The sequence below is a fragment of the Primulina tabacum genome, chromosome 1 (assembly GCF_025594145.1).
Source record: "Primulina tabacum isolate GXHZ01 chromosome 1, ASM2559414v2, whole genome shotgun sequence".
Classification (NCBI taxonomy): Eukaryota; Viridiplantae; Streptophyta; class Magnoliopsida; order Lamiales; family Gesneriaceae; genus Primulina; species Primulina tabacum.
In genome coordinates, this window is record NC_134550.1 from 56,223,569 (window position 1) to 56,245,021 (window position 21,453).

At 34.7% G+C, this 21,453-nt stretch overlaps 2 protein-coding genes across 2 annotated transcripts; both read right to left on the reverse strand.

Annotated features, from left to right (window-relative positions):
• Nucleotides 1-499: 499 nt before the first annotated feature.
• On the reverse strand, nucleotides 500-2,499 carry LOC142552328 (homeobox-leucine zipper protein HAT4-like). Its single transcript, XM_075662072.1, has 4 exons — nucleotides 1,935-2,499; nucleotides 1,432-1,715; nucleotides 1,260-1,339; nucleotides 500-1,053 (listed from the first exon to the last, which is right to left on the reverse strand). The coding sequence occupies exons 1-4, from the start codon at nucleotides 2,140-2,142 to the stop codon at nucleotides 726-728; spliced, it is 900 nt and encodes a 299-aa protein (XP_075518187.1). The 5' UTR covers nucleotides 2,143-2,499; the 3' UTR covers nucleotides 500-725.
• A 13,019-nt stretch (nucleotides 2,500-15,518) lies between these two features.
• LOC142552337 (uncharacterized) lies at nucleotides 15,519-21,305 on the reverse strand. Its single transcript, XM_075662085.1, has 10 exons — nucleotides 20,847-21,305; nucleotides 19,171-19,272; nucleotides 18,224-18,448; nucleotides 17,775-17,833; nucleotides 17,604-17,695; nucleotides 17,368-17,480; nucleotides 16,851-16,913; nucleotides 16,498-16,616; nucleotides 16,338-16,400; nucleotides 15,519-15,861 (listed from the first exon to the last, which is right to left on the reverse strand). The coding sequence occupies exons 1-10, from the start codon at nucleotides 21,258-21,260 to the stop codon at nucleotides 15,750-15,752; spliced, it is 1,362 nt and encodes a 453-aa protein (XP_075518200.1). The 5' UTR covers nucleotides 21,261-21,305; the 3' UTR covers nucleotides 15,519-15,749.
• Nucleotides 21,306-21,453: the final 148 nt, after the last annotated feature.

The window sequence follows — 21,453 nt, forward strand, 5'->3', positions numbered from 1 at the left end:
GATAGAACTATATTAAGATTCAAATTAGACATTGTAGTGGCCATCCAGTAGAAATCTTTGGTTAATGGCTAGAATAAGGTTGGATTTAAAGATTATGATTGTATACATTCCCCACGTTGCTCCATCCATACAAAAGACATAAATCATATGTAAAAACTCATCCTCGAACAACTCAATACGCCTTCAGCCAGTCGAGATTGGGCTCCTCTAGTGAGCCCGATTAGTTAAATTGTCGCACAGTGAAACTCGAGAACTGGGCTAGTCCATCATGACTCAGCTTAAATTCACGTATGTGATCGTTCAAAATAAGAAGCCCAATTAATGTTGGTGGACTACCTTGATTGATTATTAGGCACCCTTTCCTAAATAGGGTCATGTTAGTTTGAAATGAGACAGACAAGCCAAGAATCCAAAGTCGAAAAATCTCATGGACTTCAACTTGGTTTTTCGAGAAATGAAATTTTACAGCCTTCTATTGTGTTTAAAATGACCCAAAAAATTAAATAAATAAATGGATTAGAATAAATCAACAGTCCAAAACTCAGCATATTCATCCATCAATGAGAAAATACAATTAACATCTCATAGAACAAAGTGAACATAAAACACTAATCCAAGATCAAAGTCTCTCGAGATTTTCATCCATCTGCTACACATACTACCTACATTTTAACACACAACCGGCACTCTATGCGTCGACGACATCACCATCTTGTCCCCTCACCCTACGGTCTGGGGACTGACTGAGGTGGGATGATCGCCGCCCACGAGGCCATAGGCAACTGGAGCTGGCGGTTCGTGGGTTGGCGATTGATGCTAGCGTTTGCGGTGGACGCAGCGGCTGATGAAGATGCGGATGAGACAGCCACGCGTTCGCATTGAGGGCACATGGTAAGGGTGGTGGGAGGGCTCATGTTCATGTAGAATTGTGGGGATAGCTTCAATGCTCGGAGCTCGTTCACCTCCTTCTGCAATCGTCTGTTCTCATCAGTAAGATTATCGCAGCATCGTCGCAAGTACTCGCAATCGACCTCGGTTTGCTTCAGCTTAGTCCTGCATCATTGTAACCAAATCTGATAAGTATACTTTGATTTCTTACATTATTTAAATCATAGTTAACTTTAGCAAGAAATTTAAACTCAGCGGCGTCATATCTATGTTTGAATCCAGTACAAGTGCAGCAGCACAAACTAAGAGACATGAATCGACATTTAACACGATGACCAAAATACCCTCCAAAAGGAAAAATTGTAACTAACCTTGCTCTTCTGTTCTGGAACCAAACCTCCACCTGTCTGGGCCTCAGATTCAGCCGTTTAGCCAAAGCCATCTTTTGCTTCTGCGCAGAAACAAAACACAAAATCTCAGTAAAGAATAATTAGAAAAACACCCTCGACCCACAAGGACATTTACCAAACTGCCACTACTCACCGGATTCAGAGTATTGTACTCCTTAAAAGTCTCTTCCAGAACCGCCGCCTGCTCCTTCGACAGGCGAAGCTTCTTCCTCGCCGCCTCTCCACCGTCGTCCTCCATCTCAAATGAGCTGGAAGCCCTCTCCGCTTCGTTCTCTTCTCTCTCACTCCTCTTCCCACTCACGCTTGAAACTGTGCTGTTTGGGGAAGAAACCATTGCTTCTTCGTCGCAATCTATCACAGTTATTGCTCGATTCATATCGATCCCTCGGAAGTATGGTCTTGTCTCCCCACTACGATCTGAGAATGTACAGATACAAGCTTTGAAGATCAATCTCGAGGGTAAAATATTACAAACTATACATGCAATGTTTTTCTTCAACGAGGACAGGAGCACTGTTCTCCTATAGAATAATATATCTTTGAGAAAAAAAGTTTTCACCTTTAACTCTTCGAGAAATGATAAAAGAAAAGGAATTATCAACCTTACGTGGAGACTAATAGAAACAAGAAATTTACCAGCAGATATCTGAAATGCATCGGTGTTCGAAGGTTTGTGCTGCTGTTGCGGCTGTTGTGGAAACGGTAACGGAGATCTAAACAGATTCAACGGAAAAGGGACTGGAACTACTGATGCCGCCGGCGGACTCAAATTCAAATTCTGATGTTGGTTCTCCGGGAACCTCAGGCTCAAACTCAAACCCAAACCATCATCTTTGTTAGCCATCCTTTCCACAATCCTATCTCTTTCTCCCCCTTCTTGTAATATGAAGAAAAAGAAAACAACAAGACTTTTCTTTGAATCTCAAATCCCTGTATCTTTTACAGAGAGTTGATGTGAAAATAACAGAACCAAGAGGGGACAGAATGAGGAGCAAAGGGGTGGTCTTTTTCTTCGGCAAAGGAGTCACAGCTTTTCTTAGGGTCAAGAATGATATATACAACCGATATATATATTACAGCACTGAAAAAAAGAGAGAGAAATAGCTTAGGTAAGGACCTATAGATACAGAGAAATATAGGGGATGGAAGGAAGTATAGATACAGTGGGCAGATGTTCAATGATGACACGTGTCAGAGGTGGCAATTGGCTCAATCATAATCATGGGATTTGGCTTCGGCCATCATGTATGTTTGTGACTTGACTAATCATTAACCATGGTCTCAATCGGTTTTCTTAACCATGGTTGAGTCAAACCATACTCTCTCACAACTGTAACTTAATTAAAAAGGGGCTCTTTATACCATTGACCGTTGACTGGAAGAGAGACGGAGCTTATGATTTATCTCGTGAGTACCGCGCAGTTATTCCACGCGCGAAGCTTTTTAAAAGTGATAAATGCAAACTTTCAGGAGTGGGTCCATTTTCCGGAGTAAGCGAGTGATGCATGTGGGTTTGCCTTTAAATATCCAAGGTTGTCTTGTCATCTTTCGGTAATTTACATTAAACTAGCAATTAATGGCCCTTAGTTGAGAGAAAAAATTTAACTATCTCGTAATGGTTGAAAAATATATTTAAAATGTGTGTATTGAATATTTGAATGTTGAATATTTGAATGTTGAAAATAAGAGTTGTAAATATTGAAAATTAGTGTGTGATGATGTAGGTAATGATGTATTTTATTTTTGGATTATTTGTAAAGATTTCCTATAAATAGATCTCTCATTTGTGAAGAAAATTACAATTGAATAGAGAGAAAAATATTATAAAGTGTGTAGTTTGGTAAATTTTGAGAGTTTGAGATTTTTACTTTTTACCATAAATTTTTACTTTTTCACAACACGTTATCAGCACGAACCTCTAAAAGACCTACATACTTTTCCAAGCTCCAAACAGAAGAAAAAGGTAACAAAAATAATTATATTTATTTTACTGTTATTTATTTATTGTGTATTTATTTAATATACAATATAATGTTATTATTAGAAATAATAAAAATAAATTTTTCATAAACTTGTTATAAATCCTGGGAGGATGTTAAGACGACATCGCACACTCCCGGTAAGGGATACGACAAGTATAAAAGCCTATAAGATTTTTAAACAAAATAAATTATGACACTCATTATAATATTATGATATGATATACATAATTATTTAAACATGTCTAATATTATATATATCATATTATTACCATAAAATTATACAAATACATACCTTTATTTTTTTGTACCCCAACGGTCATAAATGGTAAAAAACGGCTAGTTTTTGCCCTATAAATATGATTTCACAAACACATTCCATCACTCCAACTTTCTCTTCTTCTCTAAAAATTATTCATCATCAAATTTTTCGAAGAAAAAAGAAGATGGCTTTCTCAATGATATTTTTAATTATTTTGGTTGTCATACTCACGAGTCTTGTATTTATCGGAGAATATCCTCCTCGTGCGTTTTCTTTATTTTTACAAATACTTGTACTTGTTGTTTATCCGTTGCTTTGTATTGCAATAATTATTAACTAATAAAATGCATCGTAATTTTTTTTAGTACCACCATGTCAAATTTAACAAAGCTCGAATTTGTTGCGCTCGACATCACGGGAAAGAATTATATGCCATGGACTCTAGATGTAGAAATGCATCTTGAGTCATTGGGTCTAAGCGAGACCATTAAAGAAAATGGCATATGCACGTCACAAGAAAAGGCAAGAGCCATGATATTTTTGCGTCGACATCTCGACGATGGATTGAAATGTGAATATCTGACTGAAAAAAATCCCATGGCTTTGTGGAAGGGATTAAAAGAAAGATTCGAACATATAAGAGAAGTTATACTTCCGACCGCCCGGGATGAATGGAATACATTGAGATTCCAAGACTTTAAAAAAGTCAGTGATTACAATTCGGCGATATATAGAATAATCTCGCAATTAAAATTTTGTGGACATGAGGTCACAGAATCTGAGATGCTTGAAAAAACATTTTCCACGTTTCATGCATCAAATATTACTCTACAGCAACAATATAGAGTACGTGGATTCGCGAGATATTCTGAACTCATCGCCTGTCTTCTTGTGGCGGAAAAAAACAACGAGCTATTAATGAGAAATCATCAGTCCCGACCCACTGGATCAACAGCATTTCCAGAAGTAAATGCTGTAAATAAAAATGAATTTAAACCTGGAAACCAAAATCAAATTCAAAGACAAGGTTTTGGTCGAGGTCGAGGTCGTGGACGTGGACGTGGACGTGGACGTGGAATTGGCCGTGGTCGTGGTCAAGGCCGTGGTTTTGAAAATAATCGAGATAGTTATTTTTATAACTCATCTCAAAAGAACGTCCCAAACCATCCACAGAAAATGCATCATGAGAATACAAGTGTTAATGAGAAGCACTCAAAAAGATATGAAAGTTCTTGTTACAGATATGGTACTCCAGGACATTGGTCCAAAGTTTGTCGAGCCCCTGAGCACCTTTGTAAACTTTATAAAGAATCATTAAAGGGGAAAGAAAAGGAGACCAACTTCACTGAACGCAGTGACCGTTTGAGTGATTCAACTCATTTTGATGCTGGTGATTTTATGAATGATTTCTCTGGAAATGATCAATATGTTGGTGGGATAGAAATGAACAATATTGATGCTGCAGATTTTCTCAACGATTTCTCTGAAAATGAACAATATAATGGTAGAATATAAATGTACAATAATCTATTTTTCATGTATTCACAGAATAATGTTTTATTGTATAATTATGATTTGTGTTATATTTAAATATATATTGCAAGTAATTTATTTCATTGCATATTTTTTTTGAAGTTCAAATATGGAAAATGCTATGAGCAAAGCTGAAGTTTGCATACCCGATAGTGGTACAACGCACACTATCCTCCGAGATAAAAGATATTTCTTGGAACTAAAACCAACAAAAACAACGGTGAATACAATAGCAGGTCCTGTAGACTTGATTAAAGGATGTGGTAAAGCACAATTTTTGTTACCTAATGGTACAAAATTTTTGATCAATGATGCTTTATATTCACCACAATCGAAAAGAAATTTGTTGAGTTTTAATGATATATATTCCCATGGGTATGATACTCAAACAATGAATGAAGGGAATGAGAAATATATGTGTCTTATCACATATAAATCAGGAAAGAAATATGTGATTGAAAAACTACCAATGCTCCCTACTGGATTGCATTATACACATATAAGTCCCGTTGAATCAAACATGGTAGTTGATATTTCTTCGATATTAACCAATTGGCATGATCGATTGGGACATCCTGGTTCAACAATGATGCGAAGAATTATAGAAAATACACATGGTCATCCACTGAAAGACCAGAAGATCTTTCAGAATAATAAGTTTCAATGTAAAGCATGTTCTCTTGGAAAACTTATTATAAGACCATCACCAGTCAAAATCCAAACTGAATCACCAATGTTTCTTGAACGTATTCAGGGTGATATTTGTGGACCAATCCATCCACCATGTGGACCATTCAGATACTTTATGGTATTGATTGATGCCTCCAGCAGATGGTCACATGTATGTTTATTATCAACTCGAAATGTTGCATTTGCAAGATTACTTGCTCAAATAATAAAATTGAGGAATCAATTTCCCGATTATACAATCAAGAAAATTAGACTTGATAATGCTGGTGAATTTACTTCCCAAACTTTCAATGATTATTGTATGTCTATGGGAATCATTGTTGAGCATCCTGTTGCTCATGTACATACACAGAATGGATTGGCTGAATCATTGATTAAACGTCTGCAAATGATTGCTAGACCAATGATTATGAAAACAAAGCTCCCTATTTCTATATGGGGACATGCAATTTTACACGCTGCTTCATTAATTCGCATCAGACCAAGTGCATATCATAAATACTCCCCATTGCAGCTTGCATTTGGTAAAGAACCAGACATTTCTCATCTGAGAATTTTTGGATGTATGGTGTATGTGCCTATTGCACCACCGCAACGAAAGAAAATGGGACCTCAAAGAAATGTTGGAATTTATATCGGTTATGATAGTCCATCAATCATTCGATATCTTGAACCTCAGACAGGCGACGTGTTCACAGCACGTTTTGCTGATTGTCATTTTAATGAGGAAATCTTCCCAATGTTAGGGGGAGAACAGAAACATACCGAAAAAGAAATTACATGGTATGTATCATCATTGTTACATCTGGATCCAAGAACAAAACAATGTGAAAAAGATGTACAACAAATTGTACACTTGCAAAAAATAGCAAATCAAATACCAGATGCATTTGCAGACACAAAAGGGGTAACTAAATCATATATACATGCTGCAAATGCCCCTGCTCGAATTGAAATTCCAAAGAAACAAATGGAAGATACTCATGATGTTATTAAACGCCTGAAGCGTGGAAGGTCAGTCGGTTCCAAGGATAAAAATCCTCGAAAAAGAAAATTCATAGAGAAACACGATGATCACAAAATAAAGAATGACGTTTCTGAAGAAACACATGATGATCACAAAATAGAGAATGGTGTTCCTGAAGAAACACATGATGATGAAAATGTTCTGTCAGAACCACAAACTGACGAGAATCATGAAATCTCTATCAATTATATTAATACTGGAAAAATATGGAACCGAAAAGATATAGATAAAATTGATGATATATTTTCTTATAATGTGGCAATCGACATCATAAATGATAACGAAGATCATGAACCAAAATCTTTTGGTGAATGTAAAAATCGGCAGGATTGGATAAAATGGAAAGATGTCATCCAGGTTGAATTAAATTCGCTAAATAAACGTAATGTTTTTGGACCTATAGTCCTTACACCTGAAGGTGTAAAACCTGTTGGATACAAATGGGTTTTTATTCGAAAGCGAAATGAGAAAAATGAAATAGTAAGATATAAAGCTCGACTTGTTGCACAAGGTTTTTCTCAAAGGCCTGGAATTGATTATGAAGAAACGTATTCTCCTGTGATGGATGCAATTACGTTTCGGTATTTGATTAGCTTGGCGGTATCTGAAAATTTAGAAATGCGTCTTATGGATGTTGTTACAGCTTACTTATATGGATCACTTGATAGTAATATATATATGAAAATCCCTGAAGGATTTAAGATGCCTGAAGCACAAAGTTCAAAACCCAGGGAATGTTATTATGTGAAATTACAAAGATCATTATATGGGTTAAAGCAATCAGGTCGAATGTGGTATAATCGACTAAGTAATCACTTGATGAAAAAGGGATATGTAAATAATTCAATATGCCCTTGTGTTTTCATTAAGAAAACAACATCCGGATGCGTAATTATTGCTGTATATGTTGATGATTTAAACATCATTGGAACGAATAAGGAAATTCAAGAAGTTGTGTCATACTTGAAGGAAGAATTTGAAATGAAGGATCTTGGAAAAACCAAGTATTGTCTGGGTTTACAAATTGAACAAAAAGAATGTGGAATGTTTGTTCACCAGACAAATTATACAGAAAAGATCCTTAAACGTTTTAATATGGATAAAGCAAATCCTTTAAGTACTCCAATGGTTGTTAGATCATTAAACATAGAAAATGATCCATTCCGTCCATGTGAAGATGATGAATATATTCTTGGTCCAGAAGTACCATATCTAAGTGCCATCGGTGCCCTTATGTACCTTACAAATTGTACAAGGCCTGATATATCTTTTGCCGTGAATCTGTTGGCAAGATTTAGCACATATCCAACAAAGAGACACTGGAACGGAATTAAACATATATTCCGTTATCTACGAGGAACGACAGACTTGGGACTTTTGTATTCAAAAGATGCTAATCCAAGTATAATTGGTTATGCTGATGCTGGATACTTATCTGATCCACACAAGGCACGTTCCCAAACTGGATATGTATTTACTCGTGGAGGCACTGCAATATCTTGGCGTTCTCGGAAACAAACGCTCGTAACAACTTCATCAAATCATGCCGAGATTATTGCACTACATGAAGCAAGTCGTGAATGTGTGTGGTTAAAATCAATGACCCAACATATCCAAATTTCATGCGGATTATCATCTGATGAGAAGCCTGTGATACTATATGAAGATAATGCTGCATGTGTTGCTCAAATGAAAGAAGGATACATAAAAAGCGACAGAACTAAACATATTCCTCCTAAGTTCTTCGCATTCACCAAGGAGCTTGAGAAGAATAGATGTATTGATGTTCGTCACATTCAATCAAGTGAAAACTCATCAGATCTCTTCACAAAGGCACTTCCTACGTCAATATTCAGAAAGCACATATATAATATTGGGATGCGCAATCTACGAAATTTGTGAAGAATTGTTCGTGTCAACATGAGGGGGAGTTTACGTGACTGCACTCTTTTTCCCTTCCTATGGTTTTTATCCCAATGGGTTTTTCCTAGTAAGGTTTTTAACGAGGCAGTATAAAAACACGTAATGAAGACAATCATTATGATCATCATCACAAGGGGGAGTGTTGAAAAATATATTTAAAATGTGTGTATTGAATATTTGAATGTTGAAAATAAGAGTTGTAAATATTGAAAATTAGTGTGTGATGATGTATGTAATGATGTATTTTATTTTTGGATTATTTGTAAAGATTTCCTATAAATAGATATCTCATTTGTGAAGAAAATTACAATTGAGTAGAGAGAAAAATATTATAAAGTGTGTAGTTTGGTAAATTTTGAGAGTTTGAGATTTTTACTTTTTACCATAAATTTTTACTTTTTCACAACAATAATAATACTTTTAATGCCAGTGATGAAACATAAATGTATTTATATTATATACTGTTCATGATTCCTAATGTGGCGTTTTAACGCGATCAAAATTACCCTCTTTTTTAAATATTTCTGAAAATTTGTAGCTAGTAAAATATTTTTTAGACATAAACTAGGATATAAACGAATCAAACCACTCGCGAGCTACTTAGAACTTGATTCGGTAAAAGCTCGATCAAAATTCTCTGTTAAATTTATCGAGTCCAGCTCAACAATTTTATAGTGTCGAGATCAAGTTTAAGGATGTTCGGCTAGTTTATGTCGACTGGACTAGTTTGTTGAGATTTGAGGATCGATAATAACTTGTATCATCTCACATCAAATTTTGAGTGTAAGAGAAGTGATTGAAAGACTATAAAATGATAATTCTGTCTCCTTAATTTCTTATATCTTCATTGTCCTTTTAACTATAAATATTCGACGAGCTCGAAAATTATATTGTTTAATAAACTCAAAAAAGAGTCCGTTTAACGAGTCGCGACGAATCGAGCTTGAGTCATACTCGTTACATGATGAAATAGCTATTAACGAGCCGACCTCAAGCTATTCGTAAGCTTAGTAAATTTTAAAACGAGTTGAGCTTGAACCTCATTATAAAAACTCGAGCGTACTCCAACTCATATATACTTTAAACAAATCGAGCCTGAGTCTGATACATGATGTATAAACAAACACGTTGAGCCACACGTTCCATGTATTTGGTCGATGTGAAGAGAACGGAAAGTAAAAACAAAAAACATTCATGTCTCTTGAACAGATATAATAAATTTAGTTTTTGTTTACATAATTATTTCATATCAGATTGTCAATATCGAAGCTAAGACATACAAAAAAATTAAAAGGAGACTAAACAGATTTTGGAAAATTGTTGTAATCCATGTCGATTTTGATGTTTTGTACCTGAAAATTAATTTCAAAAATAGATTTAAAAATATAAAACAAATGAAAAATAATGTTATTAGGATTTATCTAATATGACCGTACACGCTTTTAAAATAACAATAATTATTTTCTTAAAAGAGATTCCTTCCTTTTTCTTTTTGTTGCACAATATTTATTTACAACTTTTAGTTTTGTTAATGGAAATTAAAAATATCTGTTAAAAAATAGAAGAAGAAAGTGATGTTAAATTTTTGAAATAATTAATAATAATTAAGTTGGGAAAGGTCTGGGAAGAAGGGAGGATGATCACGTGGGATGGGTGCATGGGGTTCACGTGTACATGACCATGTAATGCTCGCCCACGTGGCGGCACGTGGGACCACAGGGGAGCGCTCGTGCGTTGCCTTGTCTCTCTCCTATCCGACGCCCACAATGTTACAATCATTGGATTCTTTTTCTCACCTCTCCCACACCACGCATTTTACCTGATTAATAATTGAATTATGTAAATAAATTATATTGTGATTATTAAAATAATTAAATAGAAGTCAAAATAATGATAGATAAATTATAAAATGTTTGTTTTAATCGATTAAAATTAAATTATGGTTTTTGATTTTTTTATTATTATACATTGTATAATAAAAAATATTAATGATATTTATTGTTGAAAAATATTTTTTTTACATTTTTTTATATTTTATATTCAAATTTCTTTGTTTTAAATTTTGTATGATTAATTATTTTATAATGTTCCTTGAAATTTTTTAAAAAACATTTAATTGAAAATATATACATACATAATTTTTTTATACAATATAATATTGCATAACCTAGAATATAATACCATACATTTTTAGTTAGCAATAATTATTTACAAAATTTATATTTAACTTTGTTATTATTATATTTCTTCTAATTTATATTTTAAAAATATTGTAAATATTTATTTTTTCACACTTAAAATATTATAATTTTAACTATTTGTAGTTTGACTAAATATAAATGTAAATTATAAATATGCTTTTAAAAATCACACTAGTTAAAATAGATTAAAAATCATTCATTGATAATAATTAAAACGAGCTCATATATTTATTATGATCGATAGATTTTATAGTAAACACTCAATAATTAATCAACTCGATTCTAATCAAGCTAGCCAAGAAAACGCAACCTAATAGTACTACATCGACTATTGATTGTTTTGTTAGCATGGGCCTCTCAAAAAACAAACGACGATGAAAGATATTTTGACTATTTATTTTTTTAAAAAAAAAAACATTATTAGTAAAAAAGCAAAAATGGCCCTAATTAATTGAGGGCTTGGAAAACAAAGCATTGAATGAGTATGTGCAGAATAGCGACAAATAGAAAATAAGTGGGAAAGATTGAAACTGACCCGTCTCCATCTTGGTTTTGGTCCACAATTGTAATCATTGCATTCTTGTGTACTTTGTTTGAACCTCTTTTTGAATAATCATTACACCCTTGATATTATCAATCTCATTATTTCTCCGACCCACCCACTTGCTTTTTTCCTTCCAAATTCATGATGAGATTTCAATCTCTTTTTTCGATTTTTTTTTTTTTTTGTTTTTAAGGTAAAATGCGAATTACTATAGTTTTTATCATATTAATTTTTCTCACGAGCCCATGTTGGAATTTGGATCCAAAATCATTGGGATATTGAGGCCAATATCTCTATTGATGGATGTTTTGTGATTTTTGCTAGATAAAAAATCAAATGATTGTAGGATATTGTTTGTATTTTATATTTTATTCAAATGAAATATATTTTTCAAGACAAAAAAAAAGAATGGTAAAAAAAAAAACTTTACGATTTTATAAGTTTAAAAAGATTAATAATAAAAGAGAAGGTGGTGTAACAAATGATTGGGGAAAACTGGATCTGTGGGTGTGGAGGGGACAAACACGACAGCAAGGTGGGCCCTCTTTACTTTTAATGTTTTTTTGCTCTTTTCTTCCCAATAATAATAATAATTGAAATATTTTGACACATGACCACACGACATATAGAGTCCCACCGCACGTGAACATCTCTGGGATTTGATTATTTTGACCCCCAGATTTAAGGATAATTACTTGCCGACCCCTTCATCCCACGTGATTCCCACTGCCATACTCGTCCCTACTCCCGTCGCTGTTGCCCTATTGCCCTCCCATCGTCGCCCATTTAATTCAAATTGACGCCTCTATCTTATTTTTATTATTATTTTTTAACTTTGAGAATCAACGGCTTTATTTTTTTATGTAATCAACGTAGTATCATACATATTACGTTGATTTAAACACGACAATTTTTCCGATAGGTTTGGGGCTTGCGGAGAAAACCCGAAGCACTTGGATTATTTCTAACTGAATTTAAAGATTTTTTTTGTTAATTCAACCTATTTAAAACGTTGATGAAGATAATGATTTGATTCACGTGAATTCGAAGATGACTATGACAAATTCGACCCATCTTGTTACAATTTCTAAATTATTTGAAGCTAGCATGGAGATTTAATATTTGTGAACCGGGTACACGAGCCCGATGGAGACTTCATCTACGCAGAGATTAAATAGAGAATCCCCGATTACAAAAACGCGGATTGAGGCAAGGATGAAAAAGACAACCCCGCCCTCGTCCCGTCCCAATGTCATCCCTACGATGATCGGGTAAACCACACTAGACAAGTTACGTGTAACACACTCAAAGTTGAGATGACAAAAACAGTGAAATATCGAAAAATTTGAACTCAATGTCTCTCGATATAGCTCATCATACTCTATCACCCGACCCATTAATGGCCTTCTATTTTATTTTATTCACACATGTTAATGGGCATATCCGTCCCTTAATTAAATCGAATAACTAAATTTTAAAAGTTTTTATTTATTTATTATTATTAGACTACAAACTTAATCAATAAAATTTGACATCATAGAATAACTCAATGTTATTCTTTTCATAACAAAAAATATTGTATAGGTTGATGTCATACTGTCAAGATTTTTGAAGATACTACAATACATCATTTAATACTTGAATGTGCGAAAAAATTATATACAAACAATCGAATATAATAAATGATTATAAAAGCATTGAATCAAATTGTTGGTATATCCAATAAAATATCACCAAAAGTTGCGTTTTAAAAGGCAAAAAAAAAAAAAAATTATTATTAAAGATATGCTGGAAAAATATGGTTGTCAATTTGAAGAGTATGGCTGTCACGGATCACATCCACATGGTTGATGATAAATTAAGGGTTGCAATTAGGGAATTAAAATTGGTCAAATGTTGCACTGATTTTGAAGCAAATCACATGGGACAACTAGGATGCACACGAGGGGGCCTCTAATCATGGATTAAATTATGATTAATCTATAGTAATAGTACTGTGATTATTTTTCTCTTCAGAGAAACTTGGTGATATTTTAAGGATAATGTCTCTCTTTATGATGGGTATATGTCAAAGGGCATGATTGATAGGTTGGACTAGAATAAGGTAGGAATAAAATCAACATTAAAATGAAATAATAAATGAGTATAGAATGATAATTATATTTCATTTCAATGATCGGTTTTTTTTTTTAAACTAAAAATTAAAATAACAGCTAAAATACGAGGATTGTCATTCTCAAAGGTGAAATAGGGTCGGAACTCATGCCATAATCCTCCTATTCCATTCTCGTCCCGATAAAAATCATGAATCTTTTTGTTTCTCTCGATCTCGTATCCGATATTATCGTGACCCGAAAGTTTGGGATTGCGAAAGTTAGGAACTCCATGAAGTACAGAGAAGATATCTCGGAAGGTCAAGATCTCCTCAGATAGAGTGAAGATATCGCAATATATATAGCGATGAGAACAACAATATGGTCTCTTTTACTCTTTTAAGTTTAAGCTGAAGATAGAAAATAACAATAAATTTTCTTTTATTTTGTATACTTTTATTTGAATTAAAATATTTATTTATGTGATTTTTTTTATATGTATGAATTGGTTAACCATTTAATTTAAACCTTAAATTTGTTATCTACTAACTGGCCTTTTTAAATATGTGAGTCAATTTCTATAAAGATTTCGGCCCAATATTATTTTATTTAAAATGACAATATTCCAACTCAATCTGAATAATATTTTAGGGTCGGGAGGATATTAGTTTCATTATCCTTCTCCCGACATTGATTGGGACGAATCGAGATTTTTTCGAGATGGGAGTGGAGCGAAGTTCGAATTGGATCCAAATTTTTTTTGCCAGCCCTATTCGAGATTGCAAATTGGCGGGCCCGTTATGATGTGGTTGAAGATAATAATTGAAGAATTATTAACCACTGAAAATGCTCAACAATCATGTCGTTGAACCCTACCTGAATCCTTCCAAAAGGTTACAGTTGCTCCGTTCACGTGATCTTGCCTCCTAACTCGTCAACTTATCTTTCAATTTTTATATTTTCTCCTATTTCGATTTTTTATTTTATTCAAATTAATGAATCATCATAAAAAGAAAGATTTTCCAAATATTTGTGATCCAAATTAAACAAGCACCCTTATAAATATTACTAAAGCCTAAGAATTTCATTGAATCAATAATGGATATCTTCTTCTTTTCCCTCTCCCTATTAATCAATTTTTGGTTGTCAACGTTACATATATCCTAATAAGTTGGTTTGGTGTTTACTAATCATTTGATAACAATTCATATTATTTCAATAAATATGTCAAAATCATTCATTGTGATATAAAAATATCTCATGGTTTGAAATGCATTATTCAACTCAATATCCCCATCAATAAAATTTTTAGTAAAACAATGGAAGTGAAGGGGTGAAATGAATATCTGCACCTGGCACACCACGTGTCATGTTTGCTCAAATTCTTTCAGACATTTGGGGTCAAACAATGGTAAACACATGCATCTCAACAATCCAACCATTTGCTTAAAATAATTAAAATAACAGAATAACTTCTCCGTACAGATACAACTCTATCGTCCAGCCTAGCAAATCCACAGTCCCCACCCCACCCTGTTGATTCTCTTGGAGTTCGCACGTGCCATTGTGTGCATAATTCAAGATTCAAGATTTTGGTTGCCTAATCTTTGAGGTGAAATCATCAAGAAATTTTGGTTTCATGGAAGAATCAAGGATTTTATTTATTTGGGTGGTTGAGGATTTGGCGAATAACTTCTTAGATAACTACTTGATTGAAGAACAACTAATTGTGAACTTTATGCTTTTTTTATGTTCCGAACATGATAATAATTTGTTCAAGGAAAACGATTTCCCACACGACCAACCTTTCTTGGTTACGATACTGAGGTAAAATTGCTATAATATGAATACAAGCAACACTGAAGGCAAGAAATGACTTATTTTAGTTAATATAATATAAAATGTAAAATAACAGTTGATCAAATTAATCCTATTGGATTTAGAAAGTTTATAGACAAATTTTAGAGATTCACACATTCAAACACATCTTTATTGGTTCAAGATTCTCGTTACATAACGCATCATGTGAGACCAGATCGATAGTAGAGGATCTCACGTAGAACATTGCCTAAAACAAATCGCTACCAATCACTAGAACGAGTTTTAAAAATAACATAAAATAGTATAGCACTCTTACATGGAAAATTTCAGAAAATGACAAGGCATCCACACAAGGGAGGAATAAGCTTATCCGAACACCTATAATGGTGGGGCGTTGTACGGGTGATGGCCATAGTAAGGAGCTTGTCCTGTTGTAGGCGGCGGCACATACAATGTAGGAAGCGAAGGCAGCATTCCAGCTTGATGAGTACTGAAACATTTCATGGTAAACTTCAATTACATCTTCCTCAAATAAGTAGTCTTTATTCATATGGCATATTTACGAGCAATCCCGAGTTTGTCTAATATATATTACATTTTTTTTCGAAAATCTAATTTTTATTACATTTAGTATGACATACATTTGAATGAATTGAATTGATAGATAATGTATACTTGAAATGAATTTGAAAATGATTTCATGAACACTTTATTAATTGATCATTAAAACGCATGATATATGAGAGTGGGTCATCTTTTAAGCGAAAGATCAAGACTCAATTGCAAAACCATTAAAATGCATGGTATATGAGAGTCAGTCAACTTTTGAGAGAAAGATCAAGACTCAATCACAAATTGCAACGATCCATCAGTCTCTCATTTATATAAAAAACACTCAATAAAAATTTGTCGCAGATGCAAGCACGTTAAATATAAAAGTGTTAAGGTATATTCAGAGATACAAACCTGTTGGTATAAAGACCGTGGACATGGCTGTAACCTTGGTATAGTGCATCTGACATGCCATGCCTGTGAAAATAACAGCACTTCTTATTAGCTTAGCTCATAGAAGTATTCGAAACACATGTAAAATCAAATCTGGATGAGACCAAAATTACCAACTTACATTGGTTGCTGAATTGGTAATTGTTGTGATTGAACAGAAGTTTGTTGCAGTTGACCACCTGCTTGTCGCATCAACTCAGCATACACATATTCATCAACACGTTGTTTGGCAAGAGCAACCTAACAAAGATATTGACATCAAGAATCCGAAAATGGCAGCTCAAATCCAAATTTTTTCTGATTAGTAATTTTAGTAGTCCTATTAGTTAGGGATGGATCGGATGGTCTAGTAACGCACAGGATTAGCAAAAAATATTTCTTGTGAAAAGCAATTCTGACTAGTGAATGACTTGAAAACACCATCGGATTTTACTAGGAAAAGAGAAAAAAAGGTACAAGCAAAAGAAACTTTACCTGTTGAGCACTACCACCTAGATGGATTTGCCTTTGTGTTTGTTCACCTCGGCCACCATGAACCTGCATAAAGAATAAGAACAGAGGGAAAAGGACATGTAATCTGTAAATCATCCATAAAAGATAACAATATCCCAATATCCGAACCTTTGAAACCACAACTTACCTGTATAAACTCCAAAAGTTTGATGGGACTTAAACATAAAAAAGAAAACAAAAACAAAGATGAACATTTCGACACAATCTACAACTTCTCAACCTGTTTCACAGAGGGCGTGAGAATTCAACGTATATAAGTTATTGGTTGCCATAGCAAAATGATATCCATGAAAGCAATAAAACTTGTGGTTATATTAATATATTAATTTCCTTCAATCATGAATAACAATCTGCCTTGTACGAAATAGAAACAACCAGAAATAAATATGCATGAGCATCACCCAATCAATTATTTTCGCAGTAAAATCTGCTACGAACAGCAGAGGCATTTGAACACATGCAGGTAAATTCAAAATACCTTGATATTTGCTCCGGACTCATTTCTGATCCTTGAGATGTTAGCACCGAACCGCCCAATCAACCCACCCACCAAATTTTCAGGAACCAACAAATCCAGGTTAACATATTCAGCTGCAAGATTTTTAGTCCAAGTATGATGTATTTATCGGAAATATAACATGGTTACTTTCACCAAATATTGCAATTAAGCTAATCAAAATTCAACTGTAATACTGGAATGCAAAGGGTTAGTACCAGAAGCAGGATCCAAGTGCTGTTGAGGCTGCCGATGAAAACCAGAATTATAAGTTGGGCTTATTGATATCACTTGCTTCGGCGGGTTCTCTCTAAACATAGCGAGTGACAGTATTATTAAAAAAAAAAGATGTAGAGAGAATTAACGCCATGCGAACCACCAATGCTCACCTAAGTTGACAACCAATTTCAACTACAGCTCTAAGAACAACAGGGATATCTCCTGATATCTGCGAAAACAAAACGAGTAACACTCACAGAACCAATAAATAGAGTTTCATCAGTTTTAGGGAAGCATTGATAATGGGAAAAAATTAATTGTAGATCACAATATTCAAGATCCATCAGGCATGCAAAGAGAGTACTCAAATTGTTTTGCAGGTCCAGCGTCATTCACTAGGCCTTGCATGTGACACAAAGATAATAATCCGTTGAACTGATATTATAAAATTTAGAACATGAATTGTTTTTCATATAAAAAGAATGAGCAAGAGAATGGTGCAGTGCACAAGGAAAAAAACATTATAACACACTCATGAATCTACAGTACAATTTCAATTCTATGCACTTGATAGGCAAGACCATGTTGGTATGAAAGATGAGATCCCCCATCAGCTAACCTGCACAACGCGATCTGACTCATGAGCGGATGCATATGGAGGTAACTGACTAGGAGAAAGAACCGTAATATTTGCTCCAGAGGAATTCCTCAAGTTCTCTATGTTTTGACCTGAAACTCCAATCAAACCACCAGCTTGAGAACCAGCAATCAGAAGCCTCACTGTATTAGCTGCTACATGTCCGGCGCCAACTTTCGCTGTCTCCACATTACCACTACAGTCTTCCTTTAAAATTAGTAGGAAAGAAACGTTCCACATTAATGTTCGATAACAAACAAATTCAGTAATTAAACAAGACAGACACAGCAAACAACAAGAACTAGAACTAAGTAGAAGGAAACAAACAAAGGCTCTTGCACTGAACTTTCTTGAACTCAAACATAGTCACCGGCTCAATCAAACATGTGTAACACAATCTTATACATTCGGCTCTCCCTTCATCTTCCAACCCAACAACAGTTCTCTCATGTTTGCAAGGTCTATGGAGATTTTAATATTATTTGTTAGAAAACCATTAATCCTTGTTGCAATCGATTGTGCAAATACCTATTCTTGGAAGTCCGTAGCCATTTCCTTAAATTGAAGTCTAGCTTACTATTTGTAATTCTTAATCCACAAAAATATTATCCACTCTAAATAATTTTCCTGCATAAGCAAGAACAGTCTCATGAGATTGCACACCCCTAGCAATATAAAGAAGAGAGAATTTTTATTATTAATTAACGTGACACTCAGTCTACTGTAGATTTGCTGATTCTTATCCTGAGAATTCATAGGCAGTCAGCACATGTTAGAGGTTTATGACATCCGAGTTGGTAAAAATCTAAACAAATTCAAGTATTCAACTGACATGAAGTTGAACCAAACCACCAAGCAAGATGCAATGTCCACAACAATGATCCAAATGGAAGCTTTGGAACAACATCATTATATTCTAGTTACAGTACCTTGAGGATAAGGGTAACAATTTGATGAAGAGCATTTTCCGCATCAGAGAAAACATTGTCGCTATCTTGGGAACTCACGATGATCACTCGCTCTTCATGTCGCTGCAAAACCGTCATGTCAATAAATATCCGCAGCCAGAAATAGCATCACCAAATATAGGTCTAATATTACATAACAATGGAAGTTGGATGAGATATTCAAAATAAAAATCTGGCCATCAGCTCAAGAAACCCATTCTGAAAATGACATAATTACACAGAGGCATGTGAATGGTGGGGTCTCTTCCGCATCTGGACCCAGTTGAGCTAGCCCTATGGATGCAAAATTATAAGTCAGACCCAGAAAAAGGTTGCCTTTAGGATCCATATATTTCAATATTCTTTTCTTGACAGGATGCTAAATTGACCTAAACTTGGATCCATCAACCCCTCATCCCAACCCCACCGAAACATCCATACACATACAGAATAGAAGGGAGGGAAAAAGGGGGTTGCACAGATGGAGGTAAGGAGGAAGAGCAATGGCCATGCGGCCAGGGCCACTCCAAAAGGGGGTTGGGGGGTGGTTGAGACTAAGGTCTACGGGTTAGCAATAAAGCTATGGGGACGGGGATAAAGCAAGCAGCAGGGGTGGGGAATAATACAATGGGGTGGGATAAAGAAAGCATAAGGGGTGGGAGTAACATAGTGGGGGTGGGAGCAAGAAGCGATAGGGTGGGGTATGAGACTTTAATTTTAAAAATACCAGAGATAATCTGACGTAAATATGGATATTTAGTTTTTTGACTTTGATGCAAAATGGATGTGGTCCGGAACCCGTTTGAGATTTCCAGCAAGAACGTGATGAACCTGGATCTGATTTATAAACTCACCACCTTATCGGCCTAAATCCCTTTAGAAATATAGAGGGGCCTAGTTCCTCTATCTGTTAAGATAGAACTGCAGAGCAACAAAATAAGAATGTGAGTTTCATGTCATATCCTACCAGCTTCATTTTGTACATTAAATTTGACTTTGTTTTTTGCCGAAAACCTAAAACTTATCGTTAGAAAACAGGATAATGAAAAATAAACACCACCACCTTCCCCCATACCAAAACTCCACTAAAGATGACATGTTTGCTCATGCTGTTACTTCTTTTTTCATCTCCGTAAGAATATGCACCTAAACCCTAGTATTAGCATCAGCTTCCCGAGTTGATGATAGGTACCAAAAATCTGAATTCCAAACCATGCACAAGTTGCATCGTAACCAATTAAATTTTCACATTGTTACCATCACCTGTCTTCTACACTTCAATTGGGTAACAAATCAACTATGTACCAAAGTTTAGATTGTCTTAATAAATTTAAAAACAGAAAATATTTCCAGAAATATATTTACATCTTAGATTTATTTCGAAAAAATTGAAACTGCAACAGTTGGAATTTATTTTTTGTTATTGTTAAGCAGATGCCAAACTTCTTGCTTCCTCTTTGCAACACATTACATCCCTTTCGTTTTTATACAAATAAAATATAATTAAAATAAAATTAGCGCCAGAAATAGGACAAACAGTCCATGATCAGAACTGCAGCACAACTCTCGCAAATATAATATTTGAACCCGTTGTTGATCATTAAAATTATAACAAACCCAAAGAACTCAATCAGTTAAAAAAATAAAAACTTACTTACCGAGATAGCATCAGCAATTTTAATAGTAGCTTTAGTATCCTCCCGAACCTTCTGAATTCGATGGCCCCCCTTCCCAATGACCTTTCCGATCTGCCTTGACGGCACCACGATGCGATATATCAAGTCTTGCGTAGCAACCACACGCCGCTTCGCTGCCGGCATGTCTGTTGAGGCCCCTTCATCTGCATCGGCCTCCGTGTCATCCTCCCGATGCCTCTTAAGCGTTGAAGCCGGAATATCCGCCGCCACAGTATCCTCTGGTGGTTCCGGCAGAGTCGATGAAGGATTCATGCGAGAGGCTGATGGTGACGGAGGACTAGGGTTAGCGTATGAAATCGGATCCCCGGATGGATTCGGATTTTGGATATGGATTGGGTCATTAATTGGGTCTGCGAGGCTTTGTGCTCGAGACATTGTTTGTGCCAGGCTGTCAGCTACGAACCCCCCCGCTCGCAAATCAAATAGACAAAGGTAAAAAAATACTCCACATTATATTATATTATTTATATATACTAAAATAAGGAGTGATTTTCTTAAAAAAAAAAGGAGTGATTTAATTTTTATAAAAATAAAATACTGAATAATATTTTTTCTTTCATTAATAAAT

What these genes read in the sequence shown, in the direction of transcription:
- LOC142552328 (XM_075662072.1), bottom strand. Translation starts at nt 2,142, where the DNA reads ATGGCTAACAAAGATGATGGTTTGGGTTTGAGTTTGAGCCTGAGGTTC. An exon ending in TGCATTTCAGATATCTGCTG is followed by an intron (nt 1,716 to 1,934) that starts GTAAATTTCTTG and finishes GTACATTCTCAG; the next exon opens with ATCGTAGTGGGGAGACAAGA. An exon ending in TTCCAGAACAGAAGAGCAAG is followed by an intron (nt 1,054 to 1,259) that starts GTTAGTTACAAT and finishes ACAATGATGCAG; the next exon opens with GACTAAGCTGAAGCAAACCG.
- LOC142552337 (XM_075662085.1), bottom strand. Translation starts at nt 21,260, where the DNA reads ATGTCTCGAGCACAAAGCCTCGCAGACCCAATTAATGACCCAATCCAT. An exon ending in TTGTTACCCTTATCCTCAAG is followed by an intron (nt 18,449 to 19,170) that starts GTACTGTAACTA and finishes CTAATTTTAAAG; the next exon opens with GAAGACTGTAGTGGTAATGT. An exon ending in AGTCCGGAGCAAATATCAAG is followed by an intron (nt 16,914 to 17,367) that starts GTATTTTGAATT and finishes TTCTTTATGCAG; the next exon opens with GTTCATGGTGGCCGAGGTGA.